Here is a 15,896-nt window from a genome sequence, read left to right as displayed (position 1 = left end):
TTTCTGTGTCTATCTTTCTCTTATACACACACCTCTGCCCAAGTAAAGCAAATGTGGGGAGAAAGTACAACTTCAAGAAGATGAAAAGACATTGTATGAATTTTGATGTGCAGCTGGTTTTTGTCCTTGTAATGTTGGTCCAGTAAAGACAGTGAGTGACAAGGAATGGGACTCAAACCAAAGCAGGGATTGTTGGGATTCCTTAGGGGGAGCATCTAGCTAAGACAGGAAATCCTTCTGAGTAGGGGGAAAAAGAGGAAAAAAGATTAGATTTGTGATTAGGCAAATGTGTACGCAGTGCTGAGACATGGGACTGGCCAGCCTAGGTTGAAGAGACAGGCTTCTTAGAAAACTACAGGAGAGAGACAGTTGTTGAAAATTCATAAAACACATTGACATTGTGCTGTTAGCACTTCTTTAACAAAGGGTGACGCTCTCAGAGGCCTGAGAGCTAAAGACCCCTAGAGTTGGGCTAAGCCAGCAGGCAGCTCTGCCTGCCCCTACGGAGGGGAGGCCAGTGCTAGTGGGGGGGCCCGAAGCCATCAGCTGGGGCTGTGAACACCCCTCGTGCCATGAATTGAGGGGCGAGCATAGTTGATGGGGTGATTTTAGTCGTATGAAGATGATGCAGTTCGCATAAGCACAGGTGTGCTGGGACTCACACACGTGCACGTACACATACCCCGCTCTGAGATCAGAGTAAACTCCCATCTTGCACACCACAGCTGGCCTTCGTTTTAAGAACAGATGTGCCTCTGCAGGGATTGGGTGTTGCTTTTTCAGTTCCCTTTAACTTCTTTGGAATATATACTCAAATAAATCAGTATAATAAATAAGGTAAAGCATTGTTACCTAGCCTGACAACAAACCCAGCCATTTGGAAATAACATAAAGTGAATAACTCATAATGTAAAATAAGAAAAAAACCCAGTAGTACATAGCTGCATGCATTGATACATTGTTTTAAACAGGACACTAGTAGATTTCACAGCCGCTTCTGGAGTGTTTTCCCTGCAGGCTCTGCTCTGAGCACTGGGACACAGCCCAGGGAGTTAATACACAAAGCTGGCCCCTGAGAAGCTCAGTGCTCTGAGGAGCGTCACACAGCCGCCCCCACCATTAAGGTGCCATTCTTAAGATCCATCGTCCCCCGTTCACATATGGTTCTCATTTTAATGAGGTCACCTTTTTTTTTTAGGCAGAAGAAAATGGCTTTCCAGACAGTATTGGAGATCCCCTTTCAGGTAAGTGGTCCACCCTGAAGACGTCAGGGTGCAGTGAATAACTAATGTGCCAAATTGAAGTTAATTTGAAGAGTTTGTTATTTATTTTTGTGTGTGGTTTTATAATTTTATGTGACGATCAGTGGTTAAGTCTTACGTATCTTGATGATAGGTTTCTGAAGGTGGTAGCAGGTACATAGGTAATCAGGTTGTAGAGCTTGTTTGGTGTCTCTTTATCCTCGTTATGTGTTCTGAACAGTGCACTCAGATATAGCGTGGGACGTTCCTTATCCCTTTGGCCCAGACAGCGCTCTTGTGGCTGGTATCCATGTGCACATCTGGAGCTCCATCTCCTGCGTGGCACATTTCCTGATCTCCTCAAGTGCCCAGGGGCCAAGCTTCCTAAAGGCCACTCATGGCTACACTTGTGAATGTTGATGGGAATTCTTGGGCCGCCACCTCATGGGTGGCAGAAGACCATCTTCTCATCCCCTGCTGCGTAACCCGAGGGAAAGCCTGACATGAACTTTTAAAATCTGTCCCGCAGAACAGAGCAACTTTCCGTACTACTTGCCATGGAGAAGTGCAGGAAAGATTTACTTCACAAAATTTCATGAGAGTCTTTGAAGAGTACTTTCTTTGTGCTAACCCGCCTTTGCTTGTGAAGGGCCCAGCAGGGCTTTTAGTGTGTTGTCTACAGAAGCATCAGTTTGCCCCTCTGCACCGTCTATTTTCGCAGACCCAGGGATGGAACCCATGGCTCAGGCATGCTAGGGAAGTGCTCTGCCACTGAGCTACACCCCTAGCCTGTATACATATTTTTTCTAATAAAAAAATCTATATTTAAATTTTAAGGACTAATACCTTCCACATTAATGTGGCATGTTAGCTAAAATAAAAATGAAGAAATTTATTTAGGAACAGCTATAAACCCTTGAAGTTCTTGTATGAGTTAGGGCCGTAATTAGTTCGTAGATGAATTTTAATCAAGTTCCTTGTTGTCTCCAGAAATTTTTACTTGTGTCAAAACGAACAGAAGCCTGGCATGCATGAGGCCTTGGGTTTAATTCCCAGTGCTGCAAACAAACAAACAACCGTAGAAGTGTCAAAAGGGGATAAACTTTCCTGACAGCTGGTAATGTGCATGTGCGCTGGGCACCCCCGAGCTGCTCTTGAGAGCAGAAACGGTGCTGTTGGGACTGGTGCCTGCAGCGTCTTGCATGTGCCCAGCCTGCAGGTTTTGTTTGCCTTATTTTCCATAAACAAACAAGAGAGTGGACTCAGTGGCCACTGACTGAGCACCTACTGTATGCCAGGTGCTCTTTTAAATGCTGTACAGGGGTGGGGAGCTCAGGGTGGGCCTGCTCAATAGCTCTGCTCATTTATTCACCATACAGATGTGGTGAGGGAGGCGTTACAGGGTCACTCAGGAGTAAATAGGACGTAAGGCCTTGGCCTGGCTCCAGCTGCCCCCAAGGATATGGCAGGGTTCCACTGGGACCTGCAAGGTGCACCCCTGCTCAGCTGAGGGTCCTTTGGGAGAGTGGGGTTCAGGCTCCACTGTCTCAGATGAAGTCCTAAGCCAACACAGCCAGAGGCCACTGGTCCCCCAAATCTCTGAGTGGCCAAAATGCCCTTCACAGAAGCTTTCTACTTGCTATGAGTAAGGCTCTGGCCTTAATTCAAGGCCTGGTTTTTATTTAATTCATGCCCTTTGAAAATCTTAGCTATCTGCAGTGTAGTCTACAAGTGGTTAAAACATGCAGTGGGTGTGGTGCCTCATGCCTGTAATCCCACCCTGGGAGGATAAGAGAAGAGGGTCACGTGTTCGAGGCGGGCCTAGTTAGTGATTTAGGAGACCCTGTCTGAAAATAAGGGCGGGAAAAAGGCTGGGGGTATAGCTCAGTGCAGAGGCCCTGGATTCAATCCCCAGTACTAAATAAATAAACAAATAAGCAAGCAAGGTGGAGGGCCCTGTGGAGGAACACAGGAGTATAGAATGACAGCCACAGTTTGTATCCTCCAAGGAAAGTGGGAGGATACAAGTCAGAACCAGCTGATTTTCAAAATGAAGCATTTGGGCCTTAAAGGAATAAGGCTCAGTTATACTGTATGTTTAAAACATTTACCAGATTGGCAGATTTCCTCTCTCCAGTTTGGTCACTGAATTGAAGCATCACTCTTACATCTCAAATTGGAAGAAATAATTGAAGAAAACTGGCTGTGGCATTCCCTTCTAGTGTCAGTCATACGACATATCCCCTGACATTTTGCCCACTGTGGCTAGTTTTTAAGAGATGATCTTCTGGAGACATTGCATAATTTAACAACTTTCAAATCTAAAATTAACTTCCTCACAGAAATGACTGTAAAGTAGGATTTTGGTATTTTCAGATTAGGCCGTTACAGTGACATTTGATTCATATCCCATCATGTCAGGAACACATTACTCAAATTTAAGTAATTATATGCTAAATGTTTAATCTAAATCCTTCTATATGTGTAAGAGTTTGTTGTGTGTGTGTGTGTGTGTGTGTGTGTGTGTGTGTGGCTTCTACACTACAGTTTTATTTGATGACAAACTGAGGCCCAGTGTAATTGATTTGCCTGGATCTACCCTATTTCAGTGAGATTCTCCAGAGCTACAGTCCACTTGGTGTCTCCTTAGGATGTTTCAGAGAGAGAAAATGAAGTCATGTTTTTCCCTTTGGTTAAGAGATCAGACAATGGGCTGGGGAGATAGCTCAGCAGCACAGCACCTGCCTGGCAAGTGTAAGGTCCTGAGTTCAAGTGTCGGTACCTTGGGTCTGTTTTTTCATAGATAAAAATAATTCTTCATCACTTTCCAGCTCATCACATCTAACTACTTCTGATAAATAGTGTGGTGTATGTGTGCCCCAACCCAATGATTCATTGAAGCCAGAAACTGGCATCTTAAATATATTTACTTCCAACCTCAGTGGAAACTACACACAGAAAAAAGGGCACAAATGTGCACTCTTAATAAGCAGAACTGCAGATGTATGTGATTCTATTTGACACGAGGTGCTATTTTGTGGGCTCCAATCTGATAATTTATAAGACACCTGAGACAGAGTTACTTTATTTTGGGACCACAATACTTTGCTGTCTCTACAGTTGCCGATATAAAGTGTTTATAAGTTCGATTGTTCTGAACTGATTTGAGACGTAGGTGGTGATCCCAGGGAACTTCATTCCAAGCCGTCTGAGAGCTAACATGGTGCTGAGCGCAGGGGAGGGAAGCTTGGTGTGGTAAGAGCTCCGGGGAAGACAGAGAAGCCCGGGTGTACAAGATAAAAGGGCACCTTCCCTGCAGCGAGGCACATTAAGTCCGTCTGTGATCCGCTGCCAACATCCTGACTGGAGCCACTTCTCGGCTCAACTAATCATGACCTTGTGAATTCTGAATCTCATTCCAGTTCACAATTAATGTTAATTGACTGATGTTTTATAATGCACCGTCCCCAAAGGTGAGAGCTAGACATGACACCATTGCACATTAACTTTTTCCTACGATTGCTTTAAATGCTCAACATTCGCTGTCAATGAACGTGCTTGATCCTGAACTCTTCTTTAAAGTAGAATGTGAAAGGCATGTGTGAGGAAGGATGGAGGGTAAAGAGGCGGGAGAAAACGCCCCACAGGGAAATCCATTCATGTGCTGGTGGTTGTAGAGACATTAGGGATCCAGGTACTCTTTTATTTATTTTTTCTTTTTTTTTGAGACAGGGTCTCGCTATGTAGTTCAGGCTGGCCTGGAGCTCACTTTGTAGCCCAGGCTGGTCTCGAACTCGGAACAGTCCTTCCGCCTCAGCCTCCCGAGTGCTGGGATTACAGGTGTGCACCACCACGTCCGGCGTTATTTTTTTATTTTTTAAGAGCTAAGATCTCACTATGTTGCCCAGGCTGACCTTGAACTTCTGGGCTCAAGTGATCCTCCTACTTCAGCCTCCCAAGTAGCTGGGACTAGAGAAGCATATTATGGCACCCAGAAATTATCCAGCAACTCTTAACCAAAGAAAAGTGATGGTAATTCCAAATTCTAACTCTGGCCTTCTCATTGTTTACTCTGGAAGTGTCTGAAAGGCAGTGATTTTCAACCCTGGCTGCACTTGAGATGCTGGTGGGTAGGAGGGGACAGATTTTTAAATTCCCATGTCCTGTCTGCACCCCAGACTAATTAAATAAGGGTCTCGGTGGGTGGAGCCAGACATCAAGATTTTGTAAATTTCCTCCAGGGGATGGAGGAGGTTGGTGGGTTCCATCCCAGAACAAAGTTTAGAAGGCTGTTGGTGATTATCCCTCACCCATATCTGGGTGTTGTTCCTCATGTACCACATGCTAGGATGGGGCTTTAATGGATTCTCCTTCAACCCTCACAGCCACCTTGTGCAGTGGCGGCTGTTTTCCCAGTGCAGGGAGTGAGACAGGAACTTAGCACACTTGGTAACCAGTACAAGCACAAACCTGAGCTAGCTGCCATGAGGCTCATGCCGGCAATCTGCAATACACAGTGGGCCTTCTCCATAGCAACTGGTTGTCTTTCTTCTGCCTCCTGCATGATCCTTAAGCGTTAAACACATGGTTACTGAGTTGGGCCAGGTGGTGCACACCTGTAATTCCAGAGTCTTGGAGGCTGAGGCAGGAGGATCATGAGTTTGAGTCTGGCCTGGGCAACTTAGGAATTTAGTGAGACCTTGTCTCAAAATGGAAAAATAAGGGGGACAGGGCTGGGGATGTGGCTGGATGTGAAGGTAGCGGGTTCAGTCTCCAGGAATGGGGTAAAAAAAAGTGTCTATTGGCTTGACAATGTCTAAGTAGCGTCTCATGAGCTGCCCAGAGGTTTCAGATGTGACTCTTTCGCTTATGTCACACTCCTCATTCATTTGATTTAATTTATTGAGCACCTACTGTATACCTGGCATACAGCAGAGATATCAGGCATCAACATCCTTTTCCACTTAGAGTTTCAATTGAGAGAGACAAGCAATAAATACAGAAAAAAATAAGCAATTTCATGTGGTGAAAAAGGTCTGGAGGAATATGAGCAAAGGTAATAGGATGGTGCCTGGCAGGGGGATGCTGTTCCAGTAGCTAAGAGGAGGTGTGCCAAACTGAATAGTACCAGGGAGCCAGTAGGGTGAGGTGCCAGGGAGGATTCTGGGGAGTGCACTTGCAGGGGGAAAGGCCCCGCAGCTGGCCTGTGCTCAGCACTGCACAGACAAGCGAGCAGAAGAGGTGACCCAGTAGACTGTGCAGGCCTCCCCTTCCTGCCCACTTAAAAAAATAAACTCAGGCCAGGTGTTATGCCTTGTGTCTAGATGTCCCCCACAAAGCCTCGTGCAGTCATAGATGGGGCTTGTTCAGAGGTGGCTGGTTTTATAGTGTGTTATGCTGGGATTAAGGGTGTGTGAGTACTAAATTAGTCCCCTGACTGATTTGGCAGAATCCTGGGTGTGGATAATGGGAAGGCCCACCCTGGGTGTGAGTATTACCTACCCTAAGGGCAGGTAGCCTGGATAAAATATACGGGACAGAAAGAGGGCTGCTCTTGTCACTTGTCGCTTGCTACTTTGCTGCCTTCTGCATGCCATGAACTGTTTCTTCTCCGTGATGCCACTCTACCATGCCACACTGCCTTGGAGCCAGCCAGCTATGAACTAAAACCTGCTCAAACTGTGAGCTATAAGAAACTTTCTCCTTTACCTCTCAGTGTTGGGCATTTTGTTTCAGCAATGAGAAAAGTAACTAAGACACCAGGCATGGTGTAGCACGCCTATAATCCCAAGTCCAGATCTTGGGAAGCTGAGGCAGGTAGATCACAAGTTTGAAGCTAGCCCAGGCAACTTAGCAAGACCATGTCTCAAAGTAAAATTTGAAAAAAAAAAAAAAAAAAAGAAGTGAAAATATAGCTTAGTGCTACCTGAACTGAATACCCAGTACTGCATAAACAAACAAATAAGTAGATGAACAGCATGTTAGATAAGATTTACCCAAGACTTGACAGAAAAGGTTTCTCATCATCGATTCCGAAACTATTACCATCTTCATCTTACAGAGGAGGAACGTGAGGTCCACAGATGTTCCGTGGTCTGAGAAATGAAGTTTCCAGCTGGTTGGAGCACAGGGATTTGAGGAGCCCCTCCTAGTACAGACTGGAAAGATGATCTGGGACTGTGACTGTCACTGACCCAGTGCGGGGCTGGTAGACATTAGAGACCAGGTAAATGAGTCACTGTGACCTGGAAAAATAGGCCTCCCTTCCCTGACAGTCTTCCTTACTGTAAGCCAGTACTCAAGCTAGACTTGCAGAGGGCAAATCTTCCCAGGGCTTTGGCCTTTCATAGAAGTTGTGGTCATAAACTAATAGTATATGCCAGTCTTGCTTTTTTTTTTTTTTTTTTTTCTGGTCTTTTTGAGACAAGGTCTCAATATGCCGCTCAGGCTGGCCTTGGGGTCACTTTGTAGCCCAGGCTGGTCTTGAACTCAGAACGATCCTTCTGCCTCAGCCTCCTGAGTGCTGGGATTATAGGCATGTGCCACCACACCCAGCTTCCAGTCTTGCTTTATATGAGGGAAAATACAGAACCCCTGACTTAGGGTGAGGACCCTAATTTTTACAGAAGCTAGATGACTTTTTATAGAAAATTACATTTTTTCAACAATCCACCCTTTTTGTCATCAACCTAGAACTGATACACTTTTTGTACTTAAAGACTAATTATGTGTGTGTGTGTGTGTGTGTGTGTGTGTGTGTGTGTGTGTGTGTGTTAGAGATTGGACCCAGGGCCTTTGCACTGAACTCCACCCCAGCCCTTTTTTATTTTTTATTTTGAGACAGAGTCTCAGTTGCTCAGTTGCCCAGGCTGAACTTGAACTTGAAGTCCTCCTGTCTCAACCTCACAGAATCCTGACATTACAGGCATGAGCCATCATGCCCGGCTCCAATTCCATACTATTTTCTACCCAGTTACTGCTAGTAGTCTTTTCCTTTACTCTTCCTTTATCATGTGTTCTCTTCCTTTACTATGTTCTCTTCCTTTACTATGTGTTCTCTCTTTCCCTTCTGAGATTCATTAAACAATTATAAATCTACCATGTCTCCCATGGAAAAGTACAGCTCTCATTTAAAAACTAAATTTTGAACTTCTAGGAAGAATTTCTCAGGAGAGGAAGGATCAGTTGATCATCATCACAGTAGCTTTCACTTATCCAGTGACTGATGTGTGCCCAGAGCTTGTCATTGGAGAGGCTTCCAGTTGTAACCCAGCTTTCCCCATTCCTGATGAAGATGTCTTTGATCGAAGTCCTTCTTCCCAGAGACGTCTCCCAGTGTTCCTTTTCATGTGTAATATACATGATAGATTGTTGAAGTTTAGCAGGACAAAACATATTGGATAGGAAAAAAAATTGTTTCTTCTGTTGAAACCCCTGGGAGAGCTAATCAGTTTATGATTTTAAAAGGGTCTAAAGCCATTCATGTCGTCAGGCTATGAAGGCCACAATTCAGCAAATACTTTATGCTTTGAGATTTTGAAAACACAAAAAAAAGGGGCTGGGGATTTAGCTCAGCGGCAAAGTGCCTGCCTGGCAAGCGCAAGGTCATGAGTTCAGTTCCCGGTACCGGCGAAAAACCAAAAAAAAAAAAAAAAAAAAAAAAAAAAAAAAAAAAAAAAAAAAAAGGAAAACACAAAAAGAAAACATTGGTAGGTTTTTCAGCATATCATTTTTTAACATATGGAATTGACAAGGATTTTTAAAATTAGTACTTTATGCTAACAAAAGTGAGTTAACATCGTGACCAGAGCGTCGCTAGGGTGTCTTGTCCACCCTCTTCTTTCCCTCCCTCCCTCTTTGCTTTCTTTCCTCCCTCTCTCCTCCTCTCTTTTTTCCTCTCCCCCTCCCTTGCTCTCTATTCTTTTCTTTTCTTTGTGATACCGGGGATTGAACACAGGGCTTTCACACTCAGCTACATCGTGAGCCCTTTTTTATTTTTAATTTTGAGGCAGAGTCTCACCTGGGCTTGAACTTGCAGTCCTCCTGCCTCAGCCTCTGAGAGAGTGCTAGAATTACAGGCACCACCACACCTAGTTTCACTCCCTTTGTTAGCCCTGAGTACTAGTTTTAAAAGTATTCTTTGTTTAATTTCTGTAAAGTGACTTTGGGCACACGCAGCAACAGCCTTAGAATGCTCATACCCCACGTCCCATTACCGGTGGGGGGATTCAGATGGGGCAGACATTTATATGAAAGGTCTGCAGGGCACCATCACCCACAGTTCTGAAAATTTGGGAGAATTCTAAGCATTTACTAGTTCATTCAAAATCCATAATTATATATTTTTCAAGTTTTCTACACTTTGATTATATTAGCTTTAAAAACTTTTAAACTAAACTTAAAAAAATACACCACAGCAAATTGAGTGGTCCGGTTTGGCCGGAGCACAGGACCTACCTGAGGAAGCCACAGCAATGAGACAGTGGTGGGAGCTGGGACCTGGCAGCGGAGGATGTGGTGGATGTCTGCAAGGACTCGGGAAACCAGGGTGTGAATAAGGGAGTCCAGGTTTTTGGGGTGCTTCTGGGAGAACTTCTTCAGTACTCTTTGGGTGCATTGAGTTGGTGATGTCACCCAGAAATCAAGAGAAGTTTTCCGTAGCTGATTTTAGAGCTAGGAGAGCAGAGGACTCATCACTCAGAATCACCAGTGCATCCATTCCCTCTTCAGCATGGATTAGGCACTTGCTGTGTGCCAAAGTGTGTTAATCAGCTTTCCCATCCCTGGGACACAATACCCAGCACTCACGACTTACAGGAGGAAAGGTTTGATTTGGCTCATTATTTGGGAGATTCGGTCCATGGTCAGCTGGCTCCAAGGCAAGAACTTCATGGCTGAAGGGCCTGGCAGAGGAGCACTATTGAGTTCATAGTGGCAGAGGGAACAGGCCCAAAGAGGCAGGGACCCGGGACCATGTGAAGTACCTAAAGTCACACCTCCAGGACTCACCACACACACAGACCTGTGCTCTCCCAGTCCCCAGGGAGGATTCCAAAGCCATTCAAATTGACACTGTACCCTAACCACCACACAAGGGCTGGACTGTCTTGTAAATGCAAAAGGCAAAGACCCTACACGCTAGTGACCTAGTGAGGCCATGTCTGAAAAATATAAAAGGTCTAGTGATGTAGTTCTGTGTGAAGGCCCTCAATTCAACCCCCAGGATCCCCCAAAAAGGCCTAACACTGTAATAAAATGTTCCTGTGTTTACATCTTTGGGCTGTAATCCCAGAAGTCACACTATAAGTCAGAGAGTATGAGCAAAATTGCCATAGCTCTTGTTTTGTTGCCTTTTAATTTGTACTTGCCTCAGAATTGCTGGTTCTCAAGATCACCAAGGTGACTTTCTTGGTCCAAATTCTTCACTTTTCTAGACTGGGAGGTTGTGGATCAGTGTGATACCATATACAGCAATGGTCATCATCACTTCCCCAGAGTCTTCTAAGCCATTGATCGCTAAAGAAGCCCTTGGGCTTGGCATGGTGGTGCATGCTTGTAATCCCAGCACTGGGGAGGCTGAGGCAGGAGGATTGCTGTGAGTTCAAGGCCAGCCTGGGCTGCAAAGTGAGTTCCAGGCCAGCCTAAACTACATAATGACACCCTGTCCCAAAAAAGACCAAAAAAAAAGAAAAGGAAAAAACCCTTGGCTATTTCAGAGGACTCATGAGACTGTATTGCAGATCAATTTGCCATGTTGTGCAGACAGCAGTTTATTATAAATGACTTGCCAACTGCATCTTACCCACTCACTCCATCCTCCCACTCCTGGTAACAAATGAGGCTGAGGACCCTGGAGGGAAGAAGGCGTCTCCCTGTGGGGGCCGGGGACAGCTCCAAGCCTGCTGTGGTCCTCGGCCTGTTTACACATCACTGCACACCCGAGGCTGTTGGCTGCACTTCAGAGGGAGCCCCGCAGGTGAAGAAAACAGAGATAAAGGCCTAGGGAAGATAAGGTGGCCATAAATTTTAAAAGTAAGTGTTCTGGCACTATCAATTATCACTTGTTTTCAAATATGCATATGGAGTGGATATTCCAGTTTTTTTTTTTTTTTTTTTTTTTCAAAAACTTTTAAAGACTTGTGCAATCCATTGCACCCTAGCATGCTATGTTTGGTATTTAAGAGTTGTCAAGGGTACAGGTTGAGCATACACAAGCCAGGGCTGGCTTCTCTCCAGGCTGGGCCCACTGGACTGTGACCTGTCCCCAGAGCCCTCATTTTAGTCAGTGGTCCCACGATGCATATGGGAAGATGTAGAGTGTCTTGGACAGAAATACGAAGTCCTGTGTGCATTGGTGGTATAGTAGTGAGCATAGCTGCCTTCCAGAAATACAAAGTCTTACTAATTCTTCTTCCACTTCTTAAAAATATATATATATTCTTGTAAGTGCTGAGCAGTGGGTTTTCTGCACCCTTCCTCTCTAAGGAAGGCTGGTGCTATTGATAATTCCGCAGGAAAATAAGAACCTAAGAAATGAATGTGTAGGTAGAGCCTCAGCTGACCTGTGCACTATTTCTTCCTGCAGATGTCAGCAAGGACCACCCCTGCAAAGAAGACTGTGCTTGTTGCTCCTGCTTGCTGCGGGCCCCCACCATAAGTGACTTGCTCAATGACCAGGACTTATTAGATGTGATCAGGATAAAGCTAGATCCGTGCCACCCAACAGTGAAAAACTGGCGGAATTTTGCAAGCAAATGGGGCATGCCCTATGACGAACTGTGCTTCCTGGAGCAGAGACCTCAGAGCCCCACCCTGGAGTTTCTGCTGCGCAACAGCCAGAGGACGGTGGACCAGCTGATGGAGCTGTGTCTCCTCTACCACCGCGCCGATGTGGAGAAGGTCCTGCGCAGGTGGGTGGAGGAGGAGTGGCCCAGGCGGGGACGAGCTGACCGCTCTGACCACCGCTCGCACGTCTAGAGCCCCTGTCCCCCTGGCACGGGCCTGCTGCACCCTGGAGCAACCACAGCCAAGGAGGAGTGTGAACCTGTTCCTTTTAAGAGTTTAGGATGAGGACATGGAATGGTGGACACTGTTTTCCCCAAGGCTGGTGGTTTTGAGGAGGAGTAGTTTCTGGTTTGGTGGCAGATCGTTTATTTCTTTTTGCACATCTGATTTAATTTAATATTTGAATGTGGAATTGGGAAAAAATATTTTATAGACTTACATAAGGGAAAATGGCTACAATCAGGGTGGATTCATGCCGTGATGAAAATAAAACGATCCTCTCAAGTACTGCTGGAGATTTCAGGGGGACCCAAGACTGTTGATGGCTCTAGACATAAGGACATCATCCCTGCAAGCACCTTGGTGACCAGCACATGCACAGCCTAGCAGAGGACAGCAATGAGAAGTTACCCTGTTTTGTCTCTTTGTTATTGTTTTGTTGTAAAGTGCTTAGGTGATTAACAAGGGCTAGTACTATGTGGACATATGCTATAGACCACGTGTGCCATCTTTTTTATTCAAAGTTGTGTACCCTATAGACTATCCGCAATGTCATTTGCTTCGATATTTTTCAAAGAAATATGAAAACTGGTCATTACTGGGAGGACAGAGTGAAGAATCAGAGTTTAATAAGTATCATGGGAACGGTAATTGACAAAGAATCCTACTCAAAATGCCCTTTTGTTATCCAGGATTTTTTAAAAGTTAATTTAATATTTACTTTTTCTCTTTTATGAAAGGTGGAGTGCTTCCTCCCTGAGAGGAAACCCAGTTAATTAATAAATAAGAATCACCTGGCCCATTGTTGAACTGCACCCTCCTCTAGCACCTAATATCCCAGATGAAAATTAGACCCACTGACGCCACAGGAGAGGGTGGCCATACAGAGGAACATCTCTGCTGATGAATTAAAATCCAACTCTCAAAAGATTTTACACCAAATGGAAAGTTTGGTTTAAAGAATATCGATGTTCTTACTTGATTATTTTAGGAATAGGCAATTATGGGGATGGGAGGATTTGTAACTGAAGAAGTCAGATTTTCTAGGCTCTTTGGGGGCAAAAAGAGACAGAGGCAGAGCTTGGCTGAGCTGACAAGTCCACAAAAGGGCTATTTGGTTTTGGCCATGGGCTTAGAAAGTGAAGGCCCTCTGTTCAGTTTGTGGGGGCTTCTGTATTAGCCCCCAATTAAAAATAAACCAAAGGGATAAATAGTGCTGACTAGACACCCCAGAAAGATTAGGGTTGGCTCTAAATTAGTTGCTAAACCACCATGTTTCTTCTGCTAATGGTTATGGGGTTTCATTAGGTTGCTAATACACAGTCAGCGTCCCTGCCAGAGGCAAACTTCGGAGCAGCCTCTGCTGCAGACACGTGCTCATCCGTCCCGGCCGGTGGTCATCACACCTGGCCAGAGTTACCAGGTCAATGTCACACTTTTTGCCTCATATATTTAATGTAACAACCAGTAATGAAATGTGATGTAAAAAATTGATTCTCTAGGAAATTGGTGTTCAATGAGGCATTTGTTAAATGTGTACTTCACAGAATCAGCCAGGATCCAGTTCTGTAGAGAACTTGATGGGGGACATTCTAGTTGCCCGCGAATTTGATTTGATGTACTACATCCCCTCTCTCTGTCTTTTTTGAGACAGGATCTCGCTGTGCAGTTCAGGCTGGCCTTGAACTCACTTTGTAGCCCAGGCTGGCCTCAAACTCACAGATACCCTTCTGCCTCAGCCTCCCAAGTGCTGGGATTACAGGCGTGCACCATCATGCCCAGCTGTGTTACATTTTCATTAAACTACCAGGGACAGTTCTCCCTTCTTAGCTTGTAGGATTTACTTTGGGAAAATGTGAAAGGACTTTGTGCGTTCAGTTTGGACATTTGAGGAAAATGCAATTTAAAAGGTTGTGATTAGCTTGTGCAGCAAGGTTCCAGCCCTTGAGTTCCTATGGGCATCCCTCCTTGTATTCTGCCACCCTGGTGATGTAAGGGGAGGCTCCCTGACTGACAGATGTCTTCCCTGTGGCTAATGTGCCAGGCACCTCCAGAAAGACCCTTCCTCCCCTGCTCCACCCACACAGACTTGTCACCTCAGTCCAGCCTGTGGCCACCCAGAGGCAGTGTTAGGGTACAGGAAGGGAAAACTCTCCTTTCCTCAGGCTGCTGCTTCCCTCCTGGACCTTCCTGCTCCCAAATGGACCAGAAAAAGAGCGGCTCTGCCATCGTTCCTGCAGCAGAGGCTGAGAAGGGTGCCCTCATTTCCAAAGACACCCCCTCTTCTGAGGCTGGCAAAGGGCAGAGACACAGCGGGCAGACGCCGCTGAAGGAAGAGGACTGAAGCTCCCACCCCTCCCTGCCCATTCCCTGCCTACTCCCTGCCGGCCCTGCGGACTGGAAGCCCTGCTCTGCTCCAAGCCACCACCTCCCTTGGTAGCTTGGGACAGCTTCTGCAGGGGCAGGCTTCCAGCTCTCTCCAGTGTGAGGCCCCAGCAGCCAAAGTGATCCCAACTTTAAAATATTCCTAATATTCCAGATTTAAAGTCTGGAAAAAATTCACACCATGGGATGAAAATTTCTTCACGGGTGATTGGTGATTAGGCGCTAATCAAAAGCAAGTTCTAGATGTCACGCACTTCTAAAGTAGAAGGTTTTGGAGGGCTAGCCTGGGGAAATGGGTCTCTATCAACCTCGCCTCTGTGGGCCATGGTCACACATTTCAGCTTCAAAATTCCAGTCCCCAAAGTGACTTTAAACGGAGACTGCCCTTAGATCTACCTGCAACACAGCTGTTGGTGTCAGCTGAACGCCTTTCTTGAGATCAAAAATGTCAAGCAGGACTCAGCACTCAGGCAAATCAATAAAAAACAGAGTTGAAGGGGCTCTTTTGTCTTTCAATTCAAGATAACAGGAAAGCTGTGACTGTCATCCTTCTCCCCACCACCATCATCATTTCCAGAGTCCCGATTACTAATAATTTCCACCTCTGGGTTTATCGCTACTCAGCTTCCAGCATGACTATGAAAGCTTTTAGCATCTTTGTTGTCTTTTTTTTTTAAATCCCTGTGATAATTACATAGGGAAAGTACTGTGGTGGAAGATATTCTTTTAAAATAGAGGAATTGATACAAATTTGTTGTTTTGATGGGTACCATTATTACACATATTGACATCCATATTGATTGGCATTTCTTTTGTTGAGATTTTAAATTAATTAGGAGCATAATATTAGCAGAGAAAAACTTAACCAAATGATTTTCAAAATTAAAGTTTACTTAGGCTCTAACTTTGATTAAATGTAAGACGACTTTGATCTCTGTTATATACAGAAATATGAAACAGTAATTCTCAACTGAAATACAAGTGTAAGTCAGTTGTGTAGGGGCTGGGGATTTAGCTCAGCAGCACAACACCTGCCTGGCAAGCACAAGGTCATGAGTTCAGTTCCTGGTACCGGAATAAAACCCAAAGCACCCCCCCCAAAGTCAGTTGTGTAATAACTCCAATTTTTCTTAAAATTAATTTATAGTAAACAAGTATTGTAAGAGCATAAACACACTGATACTTTACAGCAGAAAGAATGAAAAGAAAGTAACTTTGTGGCAAATTGAGTAATTATTAAAAGTGAAGTTCGTTGACCCTGAAGAG

At 45.0% G+C, this 15,896-nt stretch overlaps 1 protein-coding gene across 4 annotated transcripts in view; it reads left to right on the top strand.

Annotated features, from left to right (window-relative positions):
* Edaradd (EDAR-associated death domain) overlaps positions 1 to 13,948 on the top strand; it is a 67,688-nt gene extending 53,740 nt beyond the window's left edge. For all 4 annotated transcript variants that reach the window (XM_005404939.2, XM_005404940.2, XM_005404937.2 and 1 more), the window contains 2 exons: positions 1,199 to 1,244; positions 11,827 to 13,948. In XM_005404939.2, the coding sequence (XP_005404996.1) occupies positions 1,199 to 1,244; positions 11,827 to 12,218 (438 nt within the window). In that variant the 3' untranslated portion in view covers positions 12,219 to 13,948. The remainder of the gene's footprint in view (positions 1 to 1,198; positions 1,245 to 11,826) is intronic.
* The last annotated feature ends 1,948 nt before the right edge of the window (positions 13,949 to 15,896 follow it).

Source organism: Chinchilla lanigera, unplaced genomic scaffold (genome assembly GCF_000276665.1).
Source record: "Chinchilla lanigera isolate Chin_1 unplaced genomic scaffold, ChiLan1.0 scaffold00091, whole genome shotgun sequence".
NCBI lineage: Eukaryota > Metazoa > Chordata > Mammalia > Rodentia > Chinchillidae > Chinchilla > Chinchilla lanigera.
This window is presented reverse-complemented; position numbering and strand designations above follow the sequence as displayed.